Raw genomic sequence first — 17,806 nt, 5'->3', positions numbered from 1 at the left:
CATACCACAGAGTGTATCCAGAATTATCATCATCAGCTGTGCTTTGCACAACATGACATTACAAAGGGAAGAAGAATGCTGATCAAATACATGGAGGAGGTGTTGACTTCCTTAAATGAGGATGATGGGGGGAGGACTAGGAAGAGAAGGATAGACATCACACAGCAACTCTCCCAGATGCCCATTGCCATGCAGAGATGTGCCAGGGCTGTTAGGGCTGACCTCATCTTCAGTTGCTTTGATCATGAGTGAAGCACCTACCTGACCATCATTTCCTCACCTGCACACCTTTGCATGCTCTGATTGCATACCTATTTCTGCCAGCCTCCATCTAGAGTTACTTTGGGGAAGGCGATGGCGTATTGGTATCGTCGCTGGACTAGTAATCAAGGGTAATGCTTTGGGGACTCAGGTTTGAATCCCAGCACGGCAGATGGTGGAATTTAAATTCAATAAAAATTTGGAATTAAACGTCTAATAATGACCATGAAACCGTTGCTGATTTCGTAAAAACCCATCTGGTTCAATAATGTCCTTTAGGGAAGGAAATCTACTTTCCTTACCTGGTCTGGCCTACATATGACTCCAGACCCGCAGCAATGTGGTTGACTCTTAAAAATGCCCTCTGAACAAGGGCAAGGGCAATTAGGGATGGGCAATAAATGCTGGCCTAGCCAGCGACGCTCACATCCCATGAACGAGTAAAAAAAAACCTCACACATCCTCTACCCTCTAGAAGACCAGCGGGAGTGGTCTGTCCTCACATGAGGATACTGGCTTTGCGCTGACACTGTGTGAAGCTATCATGAGTCATCTCTGCTTTTTGCCCACATTGTCAAGGCCATGATTGCACGAGCCCCACATCACTTTGCATGCTCATCAGTAACCTCAGTAAGTCATTTATGGAGCAGTCAGCAGATGGTGCACATGTCGCCATGTCACATTGCCTTGGGAATAGAAATCATGCCAAACAGATTATTATTCAATAAAGACTGATCTCTAACATACTGCCACATTGTTTCCTACACAACTGAGAAGTCCTTCAGTCCCCTTCATTCAGCAACATTAGTCAAATATGAAGTATGACAGTTCAATGGGGTCTCCGAGTAGGAACTCCCAACAAATGCACATAATGCACACAATAGTAAAGTGAACAAAATGTTTCATGATTTCTATATATACATATATATATATATATATATGCATACCATCACAGTGTCTCAGCAACTGTGCTACCATTCTGCCCTCAATATTTATTAACATTTTTTAGCTACACCTTGTTGCAACCCCAACATCCACAGGTGATGAGGCAGGCTGCTGTACGCGATCCCCGCTGCAAGGTTGTACATAACTGCCACATGTACTTAAAATCTGCATTGTGTCTCCCACTTGTGGATTGTGGCATCTACTTCCTATCCTGCCATCGGGAGCCGTGTTCTACTTATTAAATTCTGCCCAAAATCTTGTGGTAGAGAGTATGGCTGAAATACTTGATGAGTACTTTGCCTTCACTAAAGAACGGGATGCTGCCAATGTTGCAGTAAAAGAGGGAGTGGGTATTCAGATAGGATAAAAAAAAGACAGGAGGATTGCAAATGTTACAGCTCTGTTCGAAAAGTGGGAGGGACAGAAACCATGTAACAAAATGGCAGTCAGCCTATAACTTTAGTGGTGTGGAAACTTCGAGAGACCAAAATCCGGGGAAAGTTAATTGTCACTTGGAAGAATATTGGTTAATAAACCACAACTAACTTCAATTTGTTAATGGAAAACTGTATTTAATTGACTTGTTATTTCATCAAAAAGCTTAATCAACAAGGGTTGAAGGATAAAAAAATGAGGACTCGAAACGTCAACTCTTTTCTTCTCCGCCGATGCTGCCAGACCTGCTGAGTTTTTCCAGGTAATTCTGTTTTTGTTAAGGGTTGAAGGATGTAGTGCAGTTGATGCTATATACATGGACTTTCAAAAGCCATTTGATGAAGCACCACATAATATGATTGATATACTAAATTGAAGCTCATGGCTAGAGGTTCTTAGCTGAGTGTGAGGTTCTTGGGACTTACAAACAAAGAAAGAACAAAGAACAAAGAAAAGTACAGCACAGGAACAGGCCCTTTGGCCCTCCAAGCCTGCGCCGATCATATTGCCCGTCAACTAAAACATTTTGCACTTCTGAGGTCCGTATCCCTCTATTCCCATCCTATTCGTGTATTTGTCAAGCTGCCTCTTAAACACCACTATTGTACCTACTTCCACCACCTCCTCTGGCAGCGAATTCCAGACACTCAATACCCTCTGCGTAAAAAACTTGCCCTGCACATTTCCTCTATAGTTTTCTCCTCTCACCTTAAATCTATGTCCCCTAGTAATTGACTCTTCCACCTTGGGAAAAAGCTTCTGACTATCTACTCTGTCCATGTCACTCATAATTTTGTAAACTTCTATCAAGTCGCCCCTCAATCTCCGTCGCTCTAGTGAGAACAATCCGAATTTCTCCAACCTGTCCTCATAGCTAATAACCTCCAGACCAAGCAGCATCCTGGTAAACCTCCTCTGCACCCTCTCCAACACCTCCATATCCTTCTGGTAATGTGGCGACCAGAATTGCATGCAATATTCCAAGTGTTGCCTAACCAAGGTTCTATACAGCTGCAGCTTGACTTTCCAGCTTTTATACTCAATACCCCTGCCAATGAAGGCAAGCATGCCATATGCCTTCCTGACTACCTTATCCACCAGCGTTGCCACTTTCAGTGACCTGTGGGTCCATACACCCAGATCCCTCTGCCCGTCGATTCACTTAAGTGTTCTGCCATTTACTGTATAATTCCTGCCTGTATTAGACCTTCCACAATGCATTACCTCGCATTTGTCTGGATTAAACTCCATCTGCCATTTCTCCACCCAAGTCTTCAACCGATCTATATCCCGTTGTATCCTTTGACAATCCCCTTCACTATCTGCAACTCCTCAACCTTAGTGTCATCTGCAAACTTACTAATTAGCCCAGTTACATTTTCCTCCAAATCATTTATGTATACTACAAACAGCAAAGATCCCAGCACTGATCCCTGTGGAACTCCACTATTCACAGCTCTCCATTCAGAAAAGCACCCTTCTACTGCTACCCTCTGTCTTCTATGACCAAGCCAATTCTGCATCCATCTTGCCAGCTCACCTCTGACCCCGTGCGACTTTACCTTCTGTACCAGTCTGCCATGAGGGACCTTCTCAAAGGCCTTACTGAAATCCATGTATATAACATCCACTGCCCTTCCACCGTCGATCATCTTTGTCACTTCCTCGAAAAACTCGATCAAGTTAGTGAGACACAACCTCCCCTTCACAAAACTATGCTGCCTCTCACTAATACGCCCATTTGCTTCCAAATGGTAGTAAATCCTATCACGAAGAATCTTCTCCAATAATTTTCCTACCACTGACGTAAGGCTCACCGGCCTGTAATTTCCTGGATCATCCCTACTATCCTTCTTAAACAATGGAACAACATTGGCCATTCTCCAATCCTCTGGCACCTCACTCGTAGCCAGTGAGGATACAAAGATTTCTGTCAAGGCCCTAGCAATCTCCTTCCTTGCCTGCCTTGGTATTCTGGGATAGATCCCATCTGGCCCAGGGGACTTAACCACCTTAATATTCTTCAAGATGCCTAACACCTCTTTTTTGATCTCAAGATGATCCAGGCTATCTACACACTCTTTCCTAGACAAATCGACGGCTAAGTCCTTCCCTTTGGTGAATACTGATGAGAAGTATTCATTTAGTATCTCTCCCATTTCTTCTGACATCTACAGACAAACCAGAATACAACAATGTATGCTTTTATAAACATTTACTCCATGCCTTCTGCTTCTTCTTCCAGCTTTGTCTGCTAATGTTGTTCTATATGACAGAACAAATGAACACTACATAAAAATTGCTTTTGCAATATAGTACAATACTATATCCCCTTCTTAGTAACACCATGTTTCAATGATTCGTGTCCATAGTCTAAATAATAAACTTAAGCATAACTTGACCATTCAACTTACTACATATTTTAACTCTTGCGTTAGTTTAACAAAGCACTCAGTTATATGCATTGAGATGAAAGATTTGTTCACCAACTGAAAATAATTCACTTTGTAACATATTAATTAAGTATGGTAGATGTCTTCTCTCATGAATCGGATATTTTCGAACATCAGGGCCCGAATTTCACCCTTGCATAACGCGTGTGATCGGTGAACCTGGGAGCAGTTGGGGAACAGACCTCCGACCGCGATTGGCCCCCGACAGTGATTTCACGCTGGCTGGCCAATTAACAGCCAGCCAATGTTAAATACATGCTGAAAAGCTCAGTGTGCCAGGGTGGGAGCAGGCGATGATGTTCCTGCAGGCACAGGTGAGTGCTGCAAGAAAGCTCCCTGAAAGCTGCCTTAGGGAGCTACAGACCTGAAAATCTTAAAATAAAGTTTTATAAACCAGAAAAAAAATTAATGCATCACAATCAGGCACCTGAAAATATACCTGATAAAAATGCTGTCCAGAGATTTGTATTTTTTTATTTCACAAGGAAATCTCATCCTGCCCTTGCATGGGGTTTGATGAGAAATGCAAAGTCTGCGTGGCCAATTTGCCCATCCTCCAATTGTAAAGTTGGGCAGGCCACGATAAATCAGAGACAATTGTGCCGTTAATGTGCTTAATTGCCTTCTTAATTGTCGGTGGGTGTGCTTCCGACTTCTGCGTGTGCCAGCCGAGCAAGATATTGCGCAAGTGCACGATGACCTTGGGACGCTTACCCGACATCTTCTCGCGCGATTTTACACCCAATCGGGTCGGGTGCAGGCCTGCCTGCAGGATGTAAAATTCTGCCCCAGGTGTGTTCTCATTTGACCTCGTTCTTCATCTGAGATGTCAATGTCGGAATCAGTTTCAAAGTTTACAACTGATGTTTTCAGTGCTTTGAAGAATGGCAGGTTCCCTGTGATGACTTGTGAACCGCTCTTGATAATGATCATTGACCCTTTTCTGTCATTCAAAACAAATGATTGGATGTTATAAGGAGCTGTTTGCTTCCCAACTTGACCATCACATTTCACAAGCACTTTATCTCCTGGTTTTAATGGCGTAGCTCTAAATTTCATGTTTCACTCTGCATTTATTTTCATTCAATCCTTCTATCCTTGATTGTGTTGATCATTAGCTCTGTGGAAGTCAGGAAGACGTGTGCGCATAGGATGTGAAAAGATGATTGTAGCTGGAGGTTTTCCAATGGATGAGTGAATGCATTTGTGAAGAAAGCAGTACAGCTCTTGCTTCCATTACTTGCCTTCAGCTACAGCTGTATGTATCACTTTTTTAAGGCACGCATAAATCTCTCGACGATGTACGAAATAAGATAAATGAGCTTGTGGCAGATTGAAATTGGCAGGTATGATGTGGTGGGCATTGCAGAGACATGGCTGCAAGGGGATCAGGACTGGGAGCTAAATATCCAAGGATATACATTCTATTGAAAAGATAGGCAGGTTGGCAGAGGGGGTGGGGTTGCTTTGTTAGTAAGAAATGAAATTAAATCGATAGCAAGAAATGATGTAGGGTCAGATGATGTAGAATCTGTATGGGTAGAGTTGAGGAACCGCAAAGGTAAATAAACCATAATGGGAGTTATGCACAGGCTTCCGAGCAGTAGTCAGGATGTGGGGCACAAGGTACACTGGGAGATAGAAAAAGTGTGTAAGAAAGGCAAGGTTACAGTGAACATGGGGGATTTCAATATGCAGGTAGACTGGGAAAATCAGGTTGGTAGTGGATCCCAAGAAAAGGAATTTGATGGCTTTTTGGAACAGCTTGTGGTGGAGCCCACTAGGGAATAGTGATGTGTAATGAGGCAGATTTGATAAGGGAGCTTAAGGTGAAGGAACCCTTAGGAGGAAGTGACCATAATATGATAGAATTTACCCTACAATTTGAGAGGAAAAAGCTGGAATCAGATGTAATGGTATTACAGTTGAATAAGGGCAACTACAGAGGCATGAGGGAGGAGCTGACCAGAATTGACTGGGAGATGAGCCTAGCAGGAAAGATAGTGGAACAGCAATGGCAGGAGGTTCTGGGAGTATTTTGGGAGACACAGCAAAAATTCATCCCGAGGAAGAAGAAGCATACTAAAGGGAGGATGAGGCAACCATGGCTGACAAGGGAAGTCAGGGACCACATAAAAGCTAAAGAGAAAGCGTACAATGCGGCAAAGAGCAGTGGGAAACCAGGAGATTGGGAAGCCTACAAAGACCAACAGAGGACAACTAAAAAAGAAATAAGGAGGGAGAAGATTAAATATGAGGGTAAACTAGCCAGTAATATAAAAGAAGATTGCAAGAGTTTTTTTAGATATATAAAGGGTAAGAAAGAGGCAAAAGTGGACATTGGGCTGCTGGAAAATGACACTGGAGAAGTAGTAGTGGGGAACAAAGAAATGGCAGAGGAACTGAATAGGTACTTTGCTCAATCTTCACAGTGGAAGACATCCCCAAAGTTCAAGAGAGTTGGGAGGCAGAGGTGAGTATGGTGGCCATTACGAAGGAGAAGGTGCTAGGAAAACTGAAAGGTCTGAAGGTGGATAAATCACCTGGACCAGATGGATTACACCCCAGAGTTCTGAAGGAGATAGCTGAAGAGATAGTGGAGGCATTAGTGGTGATCTTTCAGGAATCACTGGAGTCAGGGAGGGTCCCAGAGGACTGGAAAATTGCTAATGTAACCCCCCTGTTTAAGAAGGGAGGGAGGCAAAAGACGGGAAATTACAGGCCAATTAGCCTGACCTTGGCCATTGGTAAGATTTTAGAGTTCATTATTAAGGATGAGATTTCAGAATACTTGGAAGTGCATGGTAAAATCAGGCAAAGTCAGCATGGTTTCATCAAGGGGAAGTCATGCCTGACAAATCTCTTAGAATTCTTTGAAGAGGTAACGAGTAGTTTAGACAAAGGAGGGCCAATGGATGTTATCTACTTGGACTTCCAGAAGGCATTTGACAAGGTGCCGCACAGGAGGCTGCTCAGTAAGATAAGAGCCCATGGTGTTAGAGGCAAGATACTAACATGGATAGAAGATTGGCTGTCTGGCAGGAGGCAGAGAGTGGGGATAAGGGGGTCCTTCTCAGGATGGCGGCCGGTGACTAGTGGAGTTCCGCGGGTGTCAATGTTGGGACCACAACTTCTCACTTTATACATTAATGATCTAGATGAAGGAACTGAGGGCATCCTGGCTAAGTTTGCAGATGATACAAAGATAGGTGGAGGGACAGTAGTATTGAGGAGGCAGGGAGGCTGCAGAAGGATTTGGACAGGTTAGGAGAATGGGCAAAGAAGTGGAAGTTGGAATACAATGTGGGGAAGTGTGAGGTCCTGCACTTTGGTAGGAAGAAGAGGCATAGACTATTTTCTAAATGGGGAGAGAATTCAGAAATCTGGAGTGCAAAGGGATTTGGGAGTCCTAGTCCAAGATTCTGTTAAGGTTAACTTGCAGGTTGAGTCAGTAGTTAGGAAGGCAAATGCTATGATGGCATTTATTTCGAGAGGACTAGAATATAAAAGCAGGGATGTGCTGCTGAGGCTTTATAAGGCTCTGGTCAGACCACATTTAGAATATTGTGAGCAACTTTGGGCCCCGTATCTCAGGAAGGATGTGCTGGCCCTGGAGAGGGTCCAGAGGAGGTTCACAAGAATGATCCCAGGAATGCAAGGCTTCACATATTGACTCAATAAAGTTTAGAAGGATGAGGGGGGATCTAATTGAAACTTACAGAATACTGAAAGGCCTGGATAGAGTGGAAGTGGGGAAGATGTTTCCATTAGTCGGAGAGACTAGGACCCGAGGGCGCAGCCTCAGAGTAAACGGAAGACCTTTTAGAACAGAGATGAGGAGAAACTTCTTTAGCCAGAGAGTGGTGAATCTATGGAATTCATTGCCACAGAAGGCTGTGGAGGCCAGGTCATTGAGTGTATTTAAGACCAAGATAGATAGGTTCTTGATTGGTAAGGGGATCAGAGGTTACAGGGAGAAGGCGGGAGAATGGGGTTGAGAAACTTATCAGCCATGATTGAATGGCGGAGCAGACTTGATGGGCCGATTGGCCTAATTTCTGCTCCTATGATTATGGTCTTATGGACTTCTCCATTAGCTGTTGGCCAATGGGGTGTGATTTTTTAATGAGGGAAACCTAAATAGTTTGCAAATTTGTTGAACTTATTGATGTTGAATGGGGTTTCATTATCATTTCTTACCATTTGTAGGATTCTAAACGAGGCAAAAATTTGGTCAAGCTTTGGGATGACTGCTTCCATGGAAGCATTTATATGACTGGGGATTTGCCCTAGTCATCAGTGACAACAAGCAGGCACTCACCAGTGTGCAAGTCTGCAATCAACGTTAACCTCATTCCCTGGTCCTGGAGGTAGTTCATACTTCTTGACAGGATTCCGAAGATTTGCATTGTGTTTGCTTGACATGGCAAACACATATTGAATTTGTGCTCAACTCTATGGTCAATTCCTGGGAACCATACCTTTTCCCTGAGGAGTTGTTTGGCTTTGACAATTTCCTTCATGTACTATATCAATAACACATTCCCTTAATGATTGTGGAATGACAATGCAGTTGTTGTGTAACATGAGATCAGATGTGGTTGCAATGGTGAGTTCATTTCAAACATTGTAGAGACCTTGTAGAGTGTGAGCAATTTCATTTGTAGACTTTCTTTTGATCACATCTTTCCAGTTTCATGATTCCAAAACTTTCATACGTAGTTGTAATGCCTCGTCTTGTTTTGTTGCTGCTTTGATGTCAGCTAGTTTTAGTGAATTTGGCACCACATTTAGGCTTAACATAGAGCCCATGGTGTTAGGGGTAGTATATTAGCATGGATAGAGGATTGGCTGGGGCCTTAATTATTTACAATATATATTAATGACTTAGATGAGGGAAGTGAATGTACTTTAGTCAAGTTTGCAGATGACACAAAAATAGGTGAGAAGGCAAGTGATGAGGATGACACAAAGAGTTTACAGCGGGATATAGACAGGTTAAGTGAGTGGGCAAAAACCTGGCAGATGGAATATAATGTGGGAAAATGTAAGGTTATGCACTTTGGCAGGGAGAAAAGAGAAGCTGAATACTATTTAAATGGAGAAAGACTACAGAAAGCTGCAGCACAGAGGGATTTGGGGGTCCTTATGCATGAATCACAAACAGCTAGCATACAAGTTCAACAGGTAACAGGGAAGGCAGATGTAATGTTGGCCTTTATTTCAAAAGGAATGGAGTATAAAAATAGGGAAATCTTGCTATAACTCTACAAGGCACTAGCTAAACCACACCTAGAATATGGTGAACAGTTTTGGTGCCCGTATCTAAGGAAAGATATACTGGCATTGAAGGCAGTCCAGAGAAGGTTCACTGGGTTGATCCTGGATATGGAGGGATTTTCTTATGAGGAGAGGTTGAGTAGGTTGGGCTTGTACTCATTGGAGCTTAGAAGAATGAGAGGCTATCTTATTGAAACATAAGAATCTTAGGGGGCTTGACAGGATAGATGCTGAGAGATTGTTTCCCCTTGTGGGAGAGTCTAGGACCAGAGGGCATAATCTCAGAGTAAGGGGTCGCCCATTTAGGACAGAGATAAGGAGGATAGTCAACCTGTGGTATTCTTTACTGCAGAGGGCTGTAGAGGCTGGGTCATTAAGTATATTCAGGGCTGAGATAGACAGATTTTTAATCAATAAGGGTATCAAGGGTTCTGGGGACAAGGCAAGAAAATGGAATTGAGTATTATCAGATCAGCCATGATTTCATTGAATGGCAGATCAGACTTGATGGGCCGAATGGCCTACTTCTCCTGTGCCTTATGGTCTTATAGATCTTGTTTGACAACAATCATGTCCAGATCTGTTGCTGTATAAAAATGCATGAGCTTGTCACATTCTCCATGTAACAGAAAGGTGAACAGTTGTTTTCAGAATGGAAGGAAATATATAGTGATATCCCCTAGGCATTGATACTAGGACAGTTACTCTGATGTATATTAATGGTCTACACTTGGACATAAAGAGCATCATTTCAAAGTTTGCCAGTGACACAAAGCTTGGAAAAGAGGAAAAAGGTCCACATTTGTCAGGATCTTTCCTTTGATCTTATCGATGGGAGGTTTGGTATGGTGGGTGGTGGTTGTAAGAGGGCATTAGCTTTTTGAATGTTGAGAGAAGGCCAGTTTTTTCAGTTACTTTGGGAAGGAATCAATAATGATCTGGAACTCAGTTTCTGATGAGCACACACACAAGTATCGCCTGCATATTGGAGCTCAATGACTGAAGTTGTACTGATTTTGGTTTTGGATTGAAGGCAGCATAGTTTGAACAGTTTGTCTCTGTTCTGTAAATTAGCTCCAGGCCTATGGGTAGTTTTCTGGAAGTACACTGCAATATTGCATTGAGGAAGATGGAGAAGCAGGTTGCTGTGATTACACATACTTTTTTGACCCTAGTTTTCACTACGATAGAATCTGTGGTGTTCATAGAAACATAGAAAATAGGAGCAGGAGTAGGCCATTCAGCCTTCGAGCCTGTTCCGCCATTCATTATGATCATGGCTGATCATCTAACTCAATAGCCTGCTCCCATTCCCTTCCCATATCCTTTCATCCCTTTCTAACTCCTTCTTGAAAACATACAATGTTTTGGCCTCAACTACTTTCTGTGGTAGCGAATTCCACAGGCTCACCACACTCTGGGTGAAGAAATTTCTCCTCATCTCAGTCCTAAATAGTCTACCCTGTATCCTCAGATTGTGACACCTGGTTCTGGACTCCCTCACCATCGGGAACATCCTTCCTGCATCTACCCTGTCTAGTCCTGTTAGAATTTTATAGATTTCTGTGAGACCCCCCCCTCATTCTTTTGAACTCTTCAGTTGTGGAGGTTCACAGTTTATATATCGTCGTGGATTAGGCAGAGGTTAGTGACAAGTTTCCGAAGGCAGCCATATTTGAGGAGGATACTCCACAAAACCTTTGCAGTTGACAGAATCAAAGGTTTTCATGATATCAAGAAAGGCCATGTACCGCAGTTGATGCTGTTCCTTGTATTTTTCTTGGACTTGCCACGCAGTTAAGATCATGCCTGTAGTTCCTCTCTGGAAGGAGCTCTTTGGCCACTGGGAGGAAGTGATTGAGGAGGATCCTTGCAATGACCTTCCCTCTGTAGTTACTGCAATTGTACTTGTCTCCCTGCTTGACCATAGTTATGAACAGTGTCCCTGAGATCCCAGCATGCATTCTTATCCCCAAATGAGGGATATGAGGTTGTCTAGGATTGGACCATTTTCCCCGCCTCCTCTCAACGAAGGCAGACATAGATGAAGAAATTCATGACATATTTTCTCCTTATGTGGCTCGGTGTTAAATTTTGTTTTATAATGCTCCTATATTGGGACATTTTATTGTATTAAAGTCATGGATTCATAGGGCTGAATTTTTGCGCCCCCCACCCCCCCCAACCCCAAGATCTGGAACAGAGGTGGCAGTGGCCCAAAAATACCATTCCCTACCAACCTGTCAGTTTCAGGACACTGTTCCTGATGATAACAATGTATGTGTGAACCACAAGTTCTCAGTTCCTACATCCCTTTAAAATTGTATAATTTAGCTTATTTTGCCTCTTAATTTTCTCTTCGAAAATTCATTACCACATTCTGTACATTAAAACTTACTTGCCATCTGTTTTCCTATTTCACCATTCTGCCTATGTCCTCCTGAGGCCTATATTATCCTCCTCATTTCCTCTTCTCTTTGGCAATCCCTCAGGATCAAGGTTGACTCTCTTCCATTCTGGGTTGATGGGTTCTGAGATGACTGATAATTTTAATGAGTAACCTGCAGACTGCCACATGCAGGGCAGGTGGTTCTTGAAGGATCTTATAGCTGAGACTTTTAGAGGATAGATTCTAAGAAGTGTCTTGAAAAGAGGGAAGCGAGGTAGAGACAAAATGATGTTGAGAGAAAATTCCAGATTTTATTGACTTGGCAACAGAAGGCATGGCCACCAATGATGGAGCGATTAAAGTCAGGAATGCTCAAGCGGCCAGAATTAGATGAGTGCAGAAATCTGTAAGGATTGTGGGAGTAGAGAAAATTACAGAGATGAGGGGCGAGCCCATAGAGAGATATGAAAACAAGGATAAGAATTTTAAAATCAATATGTTTTTTGACTGGGAGCCAATATAGGTCAGTGATCACAGGGCTGGAGGCGAACAGTACTTGGTGAAATTTAAGATAAAGGCAGCAGCCCTTTGATTGACCCCAAGTTTACATAGTGTAGAATGTGGGAGTTCAGTCAGGAATGCATTGGAATGGTCAAGTCTCGAGGTAACAAAGTCATGAATGAGGATTTCAGCTGCAGCATTAATTTTCAGGAGTGTCAAACCTGAAACATGCAATGCTTCCAGACACATGACCCTGCCCCCCCCCCACACCACCCCCGCCAAACCCTGTGAAATCACAGCCTCTACCACCTAGAAGACAAAGGCTTCCAATGTAGATGGAACACCATAGAAAAGTGCTTCCCTGGAGAATACATGGCACCTTGACATGCGGAAAATCCACTTAAGTGACTGTATAACAATTACTTGCAGATGACTGCCTTCATTACAGCACCCAGCACCGGATAAACTGGATTTGACCAATGAGTCTGATTATTGACCCTCCCTTAAATATGGACAGGAAATGCCGCATCACTGGCTGTACTACTACCTTAAATGAAGGTCTGGCTGTTATAGTGCCGGTTGGGATTCGTTTGCGGCAATTATCTGTAAGATACTTAAACTATTTATGTAACATCATTGTACCAAAAATAATATCTAAAGCAAAACCCCTTAAGCAAATTACTGACTTTGCAATGCCAGTAGGAAAGCTCGCCCGAAAGCTCGAAATCATGCAGTGTGGGCTTGAACGCCTGACATGCACTTCCAATGGGTGAGACTCCCTGCTGTGAGCATTTTAACTACTTATCAGGTCAGCCAGAATATTACCTCTAATCAATCTAGGTTCAACAAGCAAAAGAAAATCCATTCCTTCTAGGTTTTTTATTCATATCTTAAATTGTATAACTTTACTTACCTAAAATTTGACTTGTGGCCCATGACATATATACTTGAATATCACAGTAAGCTAATGTAACTTCATATTTTTTCACAGGCATTCTCTAATACAGACCTTAGAGAGATCTGCCATTGGAAAAAGCCCACGCCCTAGAACAACAGAATCTCGGTATTTGGGGACATTAAAAATCTTGGACATCAAGTCTTCCAATAATGCCTTTAACCTTGAAACTGCAGATACGATCAGAGCGTCCATTTATCAGGTGAATAGTAATACTTGACATGCTAGGGAATTAGAAATGTGTACCAGCAAATGTCACATAGTGTTAGGAGACCATTTAAGTAAGTTATTTTTGTATTTGTGGGTGTTAGAAATGAGTTTTAGCTTTAATGTTTAAGTTTGATTTGCATTTCTGTATTTGTGTATTAAGAAAGGTCAAATTGAGTTTTAGTTTCAATTTAAAAGGTGCTTGCATTTCTAATGAGAGTTTTGAGACTGTAGGCTAAGTTAAGCAAACAAAAGTAGATAAAAAGTGCTGTTGCCTAGCAACAGGGGTCCAGAGGGCTCCCACAGACATACACAGAAAACCTAAAAAGAACAACAGTTTGATTTGGAAGCTGTTGGAGTTCAGTTGGTTTGAATACAGCTGCAAGGATAGACTTGAAAAGGGGACAGATAGCTAGTCCAAAGCTAAAGAAAAAAACCCAAGAATCCAGGGGAGTGGAACAGGAGAAAGTCACAAGCAGACCTTCCAGTCAAAGGAAGGACAGGAACCAGGAGAAGGTCCTGTTAAGTGAAGTTAAGATTGAGGGGCAGATTGGAAGGCCCCAAGCTTCAGGTTTAAAGAGACAAAAGCTGCAGAAAGCAGATTTAAAGTGAGAACAGCTTGCAAGAGGCCAGAGGGCCCATAGAGACAACTGAAGATCTGTAACTCTTTGCTATGGGCATGTGAAGCAGTGGTACTGTTGACAGTGGGGTCAGCAAGAGAGAGTGCATGTGGTGATCCAGGGAAAAGGAACATCAGAAGGAGAGTTCAAAACCCCTGTGGAAGGCATCTGAGAGAAAGCGTTGGTTTGGGAGAAGATTCCAAGGTGAGGTCTTGGAGAGTGGAGATTGGAAACCCTTGTGTGAAAGGCAGAGTCTAGTAGGACCGGTTGGCTCACGGTGTGACAAGCAAGGAGTTGAGAAGAGATCCATAGCATCTGGTTGAGGTGGCATCTGTCACTTGCTTTCAGAGTGTGGTGTGTCTGATCACAGGGTGCCTATTGGTTTACATGAACTGTGAACTCACTGTTAACATTAAAGTATAAGATAGCTTTTGTAACTTGTGTTATCCTTACAAATGTGTATATATCTGTAAAGGCATAGTTGTAGGTGAAGGAGTATTGTAATAAAGGTCATATTTTCTTGTTTAATAAATGTTTATTCTTTTGTTAAAAGTTCGTTAGCTGACTGCAGTGACTCTGTTCAGTAGCCCATCTCCACGTATCTAAACAAGAAAGTAGAAGTTCGGATCTATCAAGTTGGGTTCCACCCGGGGATCAGGCTTGTCTGGGGGTAATCTCAGCTGGGATCATAACAATAGGATTACATAGGACATATGGCATAGAAAATGGCCATTCGATACAACCAGGTCACGCTGGTGTTTATCATTCTGTGGGGTGATGATGGCGTAGTGGTAATCCAGAAGGCTAGATTAATGGGAACATGGGTTCATATCCCACTGTGGTAGCTGATGGAATTTAAATGCAATTCAAATAATTTTGAATTGAAACCTAATCTCAGTAATTGTAAGCATAAAACTATCAATTGTTATAAAAATCCATCTGGTTCACTAACGTCCTTTAGGGAAGGAAATCTGTTTTTACCTGGTCTGGCCAATATGTGACTCCAGGCTTATAGCAGTGCAGTTGACTCTGAACTGCTCTCAAGAGCACTTAGAAATGGGCAGCAAATGCTGGCCTTGCTAGTGACACCCACATCCCATTAAAAGAAAAAACTTGAGCCTCCTCCCATCTTTCATCTGAATCTATCATTGTGACCCATTTCATTCTCCCTCACATACTTGTCTAGCTCCCCCTTAAATACATCTATACTATTTGCTTCAACTACACCCTGTGGTAGTGAGTTCCACATTCTCTCACCACTGTTGGGTGAGACATTTCTTCTGAATTCCTATTTGATTTATTGGTGACCACCTTATATTAATAGCTCCTAGTTATGCCGTTCTGCGCAAGCAGAAATATTCTCTCTGTATCACTCAATCAAAACCTTTTATAATTTTAAAGACCTCTATTAGGTCACCCCTCAGCTTTCTTCTTTAAAGAGCAAACAGGCCAAGCCTGTCTGTCCTTTCCTGATATTTCCTGACATGATCATTATTGTGTTACTAATTGATATTAATGTAATAGAATTATTACAGCGTTACCACCTTCAAGATTTTAATGTACCACTATGACATTGCTTACAGCCAATTAGAAAATTTGCCCTTTCCAACCTGTATCTGATTGTATGTCTCCTATTTATTTCCCCCTCTCTCTTTTCTGGTAGTCTCCTCCTTTTCTTCTTCCCTTTTCTTCTTTCCTTCCTTCTATCGACAGCCAGGCTCTCAAGCACCAGATAGTATAAGATAAAGGCAAAGATCATGGGAAAGCAATGAATAGGGAATTCTATTCTGGTGTTACGACCAGTCACCAAGTGAGGTCCCCCGATTTGTTATGATCCTGGACGAGGTATGTCATGCTCTCAGTTGAGGAGGGATGAACTGGCTTCCCTTCTTTATTCAGCCCCCTCTGGGTTGGTCACAACAAGGTTAATTTAATTTAATTTGTCTTCAAGGGACAGAGTAGGATTCCTGCCCCTCAGCTCGAGGTGTTTCAGTTTAAACACCTTTTCCCTCTCTCTGTCCTGAAATTCTCTTCCCTCAATGACTTTTCAGGTCTTTCCTCTTTCCCACTCTTTTTCTCTTTCCTGAAATTCTAATTTCCGCTGCTCCAATTCTAATATCTCTGCCATTACTCTATTCGCTACATCATCTTCAATTTCCACCTGTAGACTGTCGGCCACCCTTTTTAAAATTTCGGGTTTTCTGGCTTTCAGGCGAAACTCTAATCCTAAGTGCCTCACTAAATCTCTTAACTGTTCGAGAGACCAAACTTTTAAATCCTTAAAACTAACTTGCCCTAATTCACCTGGAAAAGCACTGGCATCATATGTGGACATTTCTACAGATTAGTACAAACTCATGAAAACCTTTTTGCAGTTTTTAAAATTAGTTTCAAAGGAACATTTTACCTTCCCCACTCTAATTCATTCGTTTCGTCTGTGGGAACAATTCCAGCACCAAGTTCCCAATTTGTTATGACCGGTCCCCGGGCAAGGTCCCCAATTTGTTATGCTCCCAGGCGAGGAGGGATGAACTGGCCCCCCTTCTTTATTCCATTCCCCCTACCCTGGTTGGTTGAGCAAGGTTAGTTTAAAAAGGTTCCCTTTCCTCGTAGATACCTTTTGCCAGTCCAAATATTTTAGAAAGAGCCAACTTAACCAGGCTTTCTTGACTGAAAGAGTGAGTTTATTAGTTACTAAACACAAGAAAAAAATAATAAAACGAAACACACATACACACAGATTAGAAATAAGTAGTGAGTCCAAAAACAAAAGTTAAAAAAATATATAAATCAGTCTTTCGCTTGTCCTTGAGGAGCAGATGGTGAAACATTGTGGCTGTTAAGTTGGACGATTCAGGTGGAGCTTGTTTTGGCTGTTGAGCAGTTGGTTTAGAGATTCTTGAGTCTGCAGGTTAGCTGAAAGGAGTTGTCCTGTTTCCTTTTCGAATGTAGCTTTGCTGACTTGTGACTTGCTTCCAGCAATCAGAAAGAGAGACTTTTTTACCTGCAAGTGCAGGGATGCCTATTTGATATTCTTCAGCTGTGATCTTCACAGCACTCACTAGCAGCACACTTTAGAACAGACTAGCACTCGGAGACCTTGGTTGTAGTTGGCTTTTTAATGCCTTTTCTTGTGTATTCTTGGAAGGCAAAAAAAAAACATGTTTTACACCCAGAAACTGCTTTCTTTCAACTTAGGTCCTGTCCACAATCAGGGATATAACTCAACAGGAGATGCTTCTGCTAAAATGGTAATCAGCCTCCATTATCTCCGCAACCACAGGAGATTACAGTTCAGTTTTTACGTTGCATCTTTTCCTTTGAAGTGCCTCTGTCTGAAGTAGGCTTTGGCACCTTTTTAGGTATGACATTGTGTTTATTCTGGACAAGTTGGTCAAGTGTAATTCACATAGGAATTTTCCAGCAAGTGGCTACTTTATAGTCTCAGCCAGCTTTTGCTTCTAGGTTTTTTTTTTAAAAAACACGTCTTACTTAAAAGTTCAATATGTCCGCAAGTAATTCGGGGCTATGATCCGTGGTCATGACACTGGAAAAACAGCAAGAAGATAAGATCTATTATTGCCCATCACTAATCGCCATTTTCTAGAACTCTGCAGTTATGTGGCGTAGGTATACTCACAGTACTGCTAAGTAAGGAGTTTCAGGATTTTGTCCCAGTGACGATGAAGGAATGGCAATATATTGTATTATATATATTATATTCTAAGTAAGAATGGTCTGTTACTTGAAAGGAATCTTG

At 42.2% G+C, this 17,806-nt stretch overlaps 1 protein-coding gene across 1 annotated transcript in view; it reads left to right on the top strand.

Annotated features, from left to right (window-relative positions):
• Positions 1–17,806, top strand: part of map9 (microtubule-associated protein 9) — a 213,032-nt gene that overhangs the window by 70,891 nt on the left and 124,335 nt on the right. The window contains exon 6 of the mRNA XM_041193456.1: positions 13,256–13,421. Within this exon, the coding sequence (XP_041049390.1) occupies positions 13,256–13,421 (166 nt within the window). The remainder of the gene's footprint in view (positions 1–13,255; positions 13,422–17,806) is intronic.

Source organism: Carcharodon carcharias, chromosome 1 (assembly GCF_017639515.1).
Source record: "Carcharodon carcharias isolate sCarCar2 chromosome 1, sCarCar2.pri, whole genome shotgun sequence".
Classification (NCBI taxonomy): domain Eukaryota; kingdom Metazoa; phylum Chordata; class Chondrichthyes; order Lamniformes; family Lamnidae; genus Carcharodon; species Carcharodon carcharias.
Note: the sequence above shows the minus strand (reverse complement) of the source record. Positions and strands in the feature narration are given on the sequence as shown.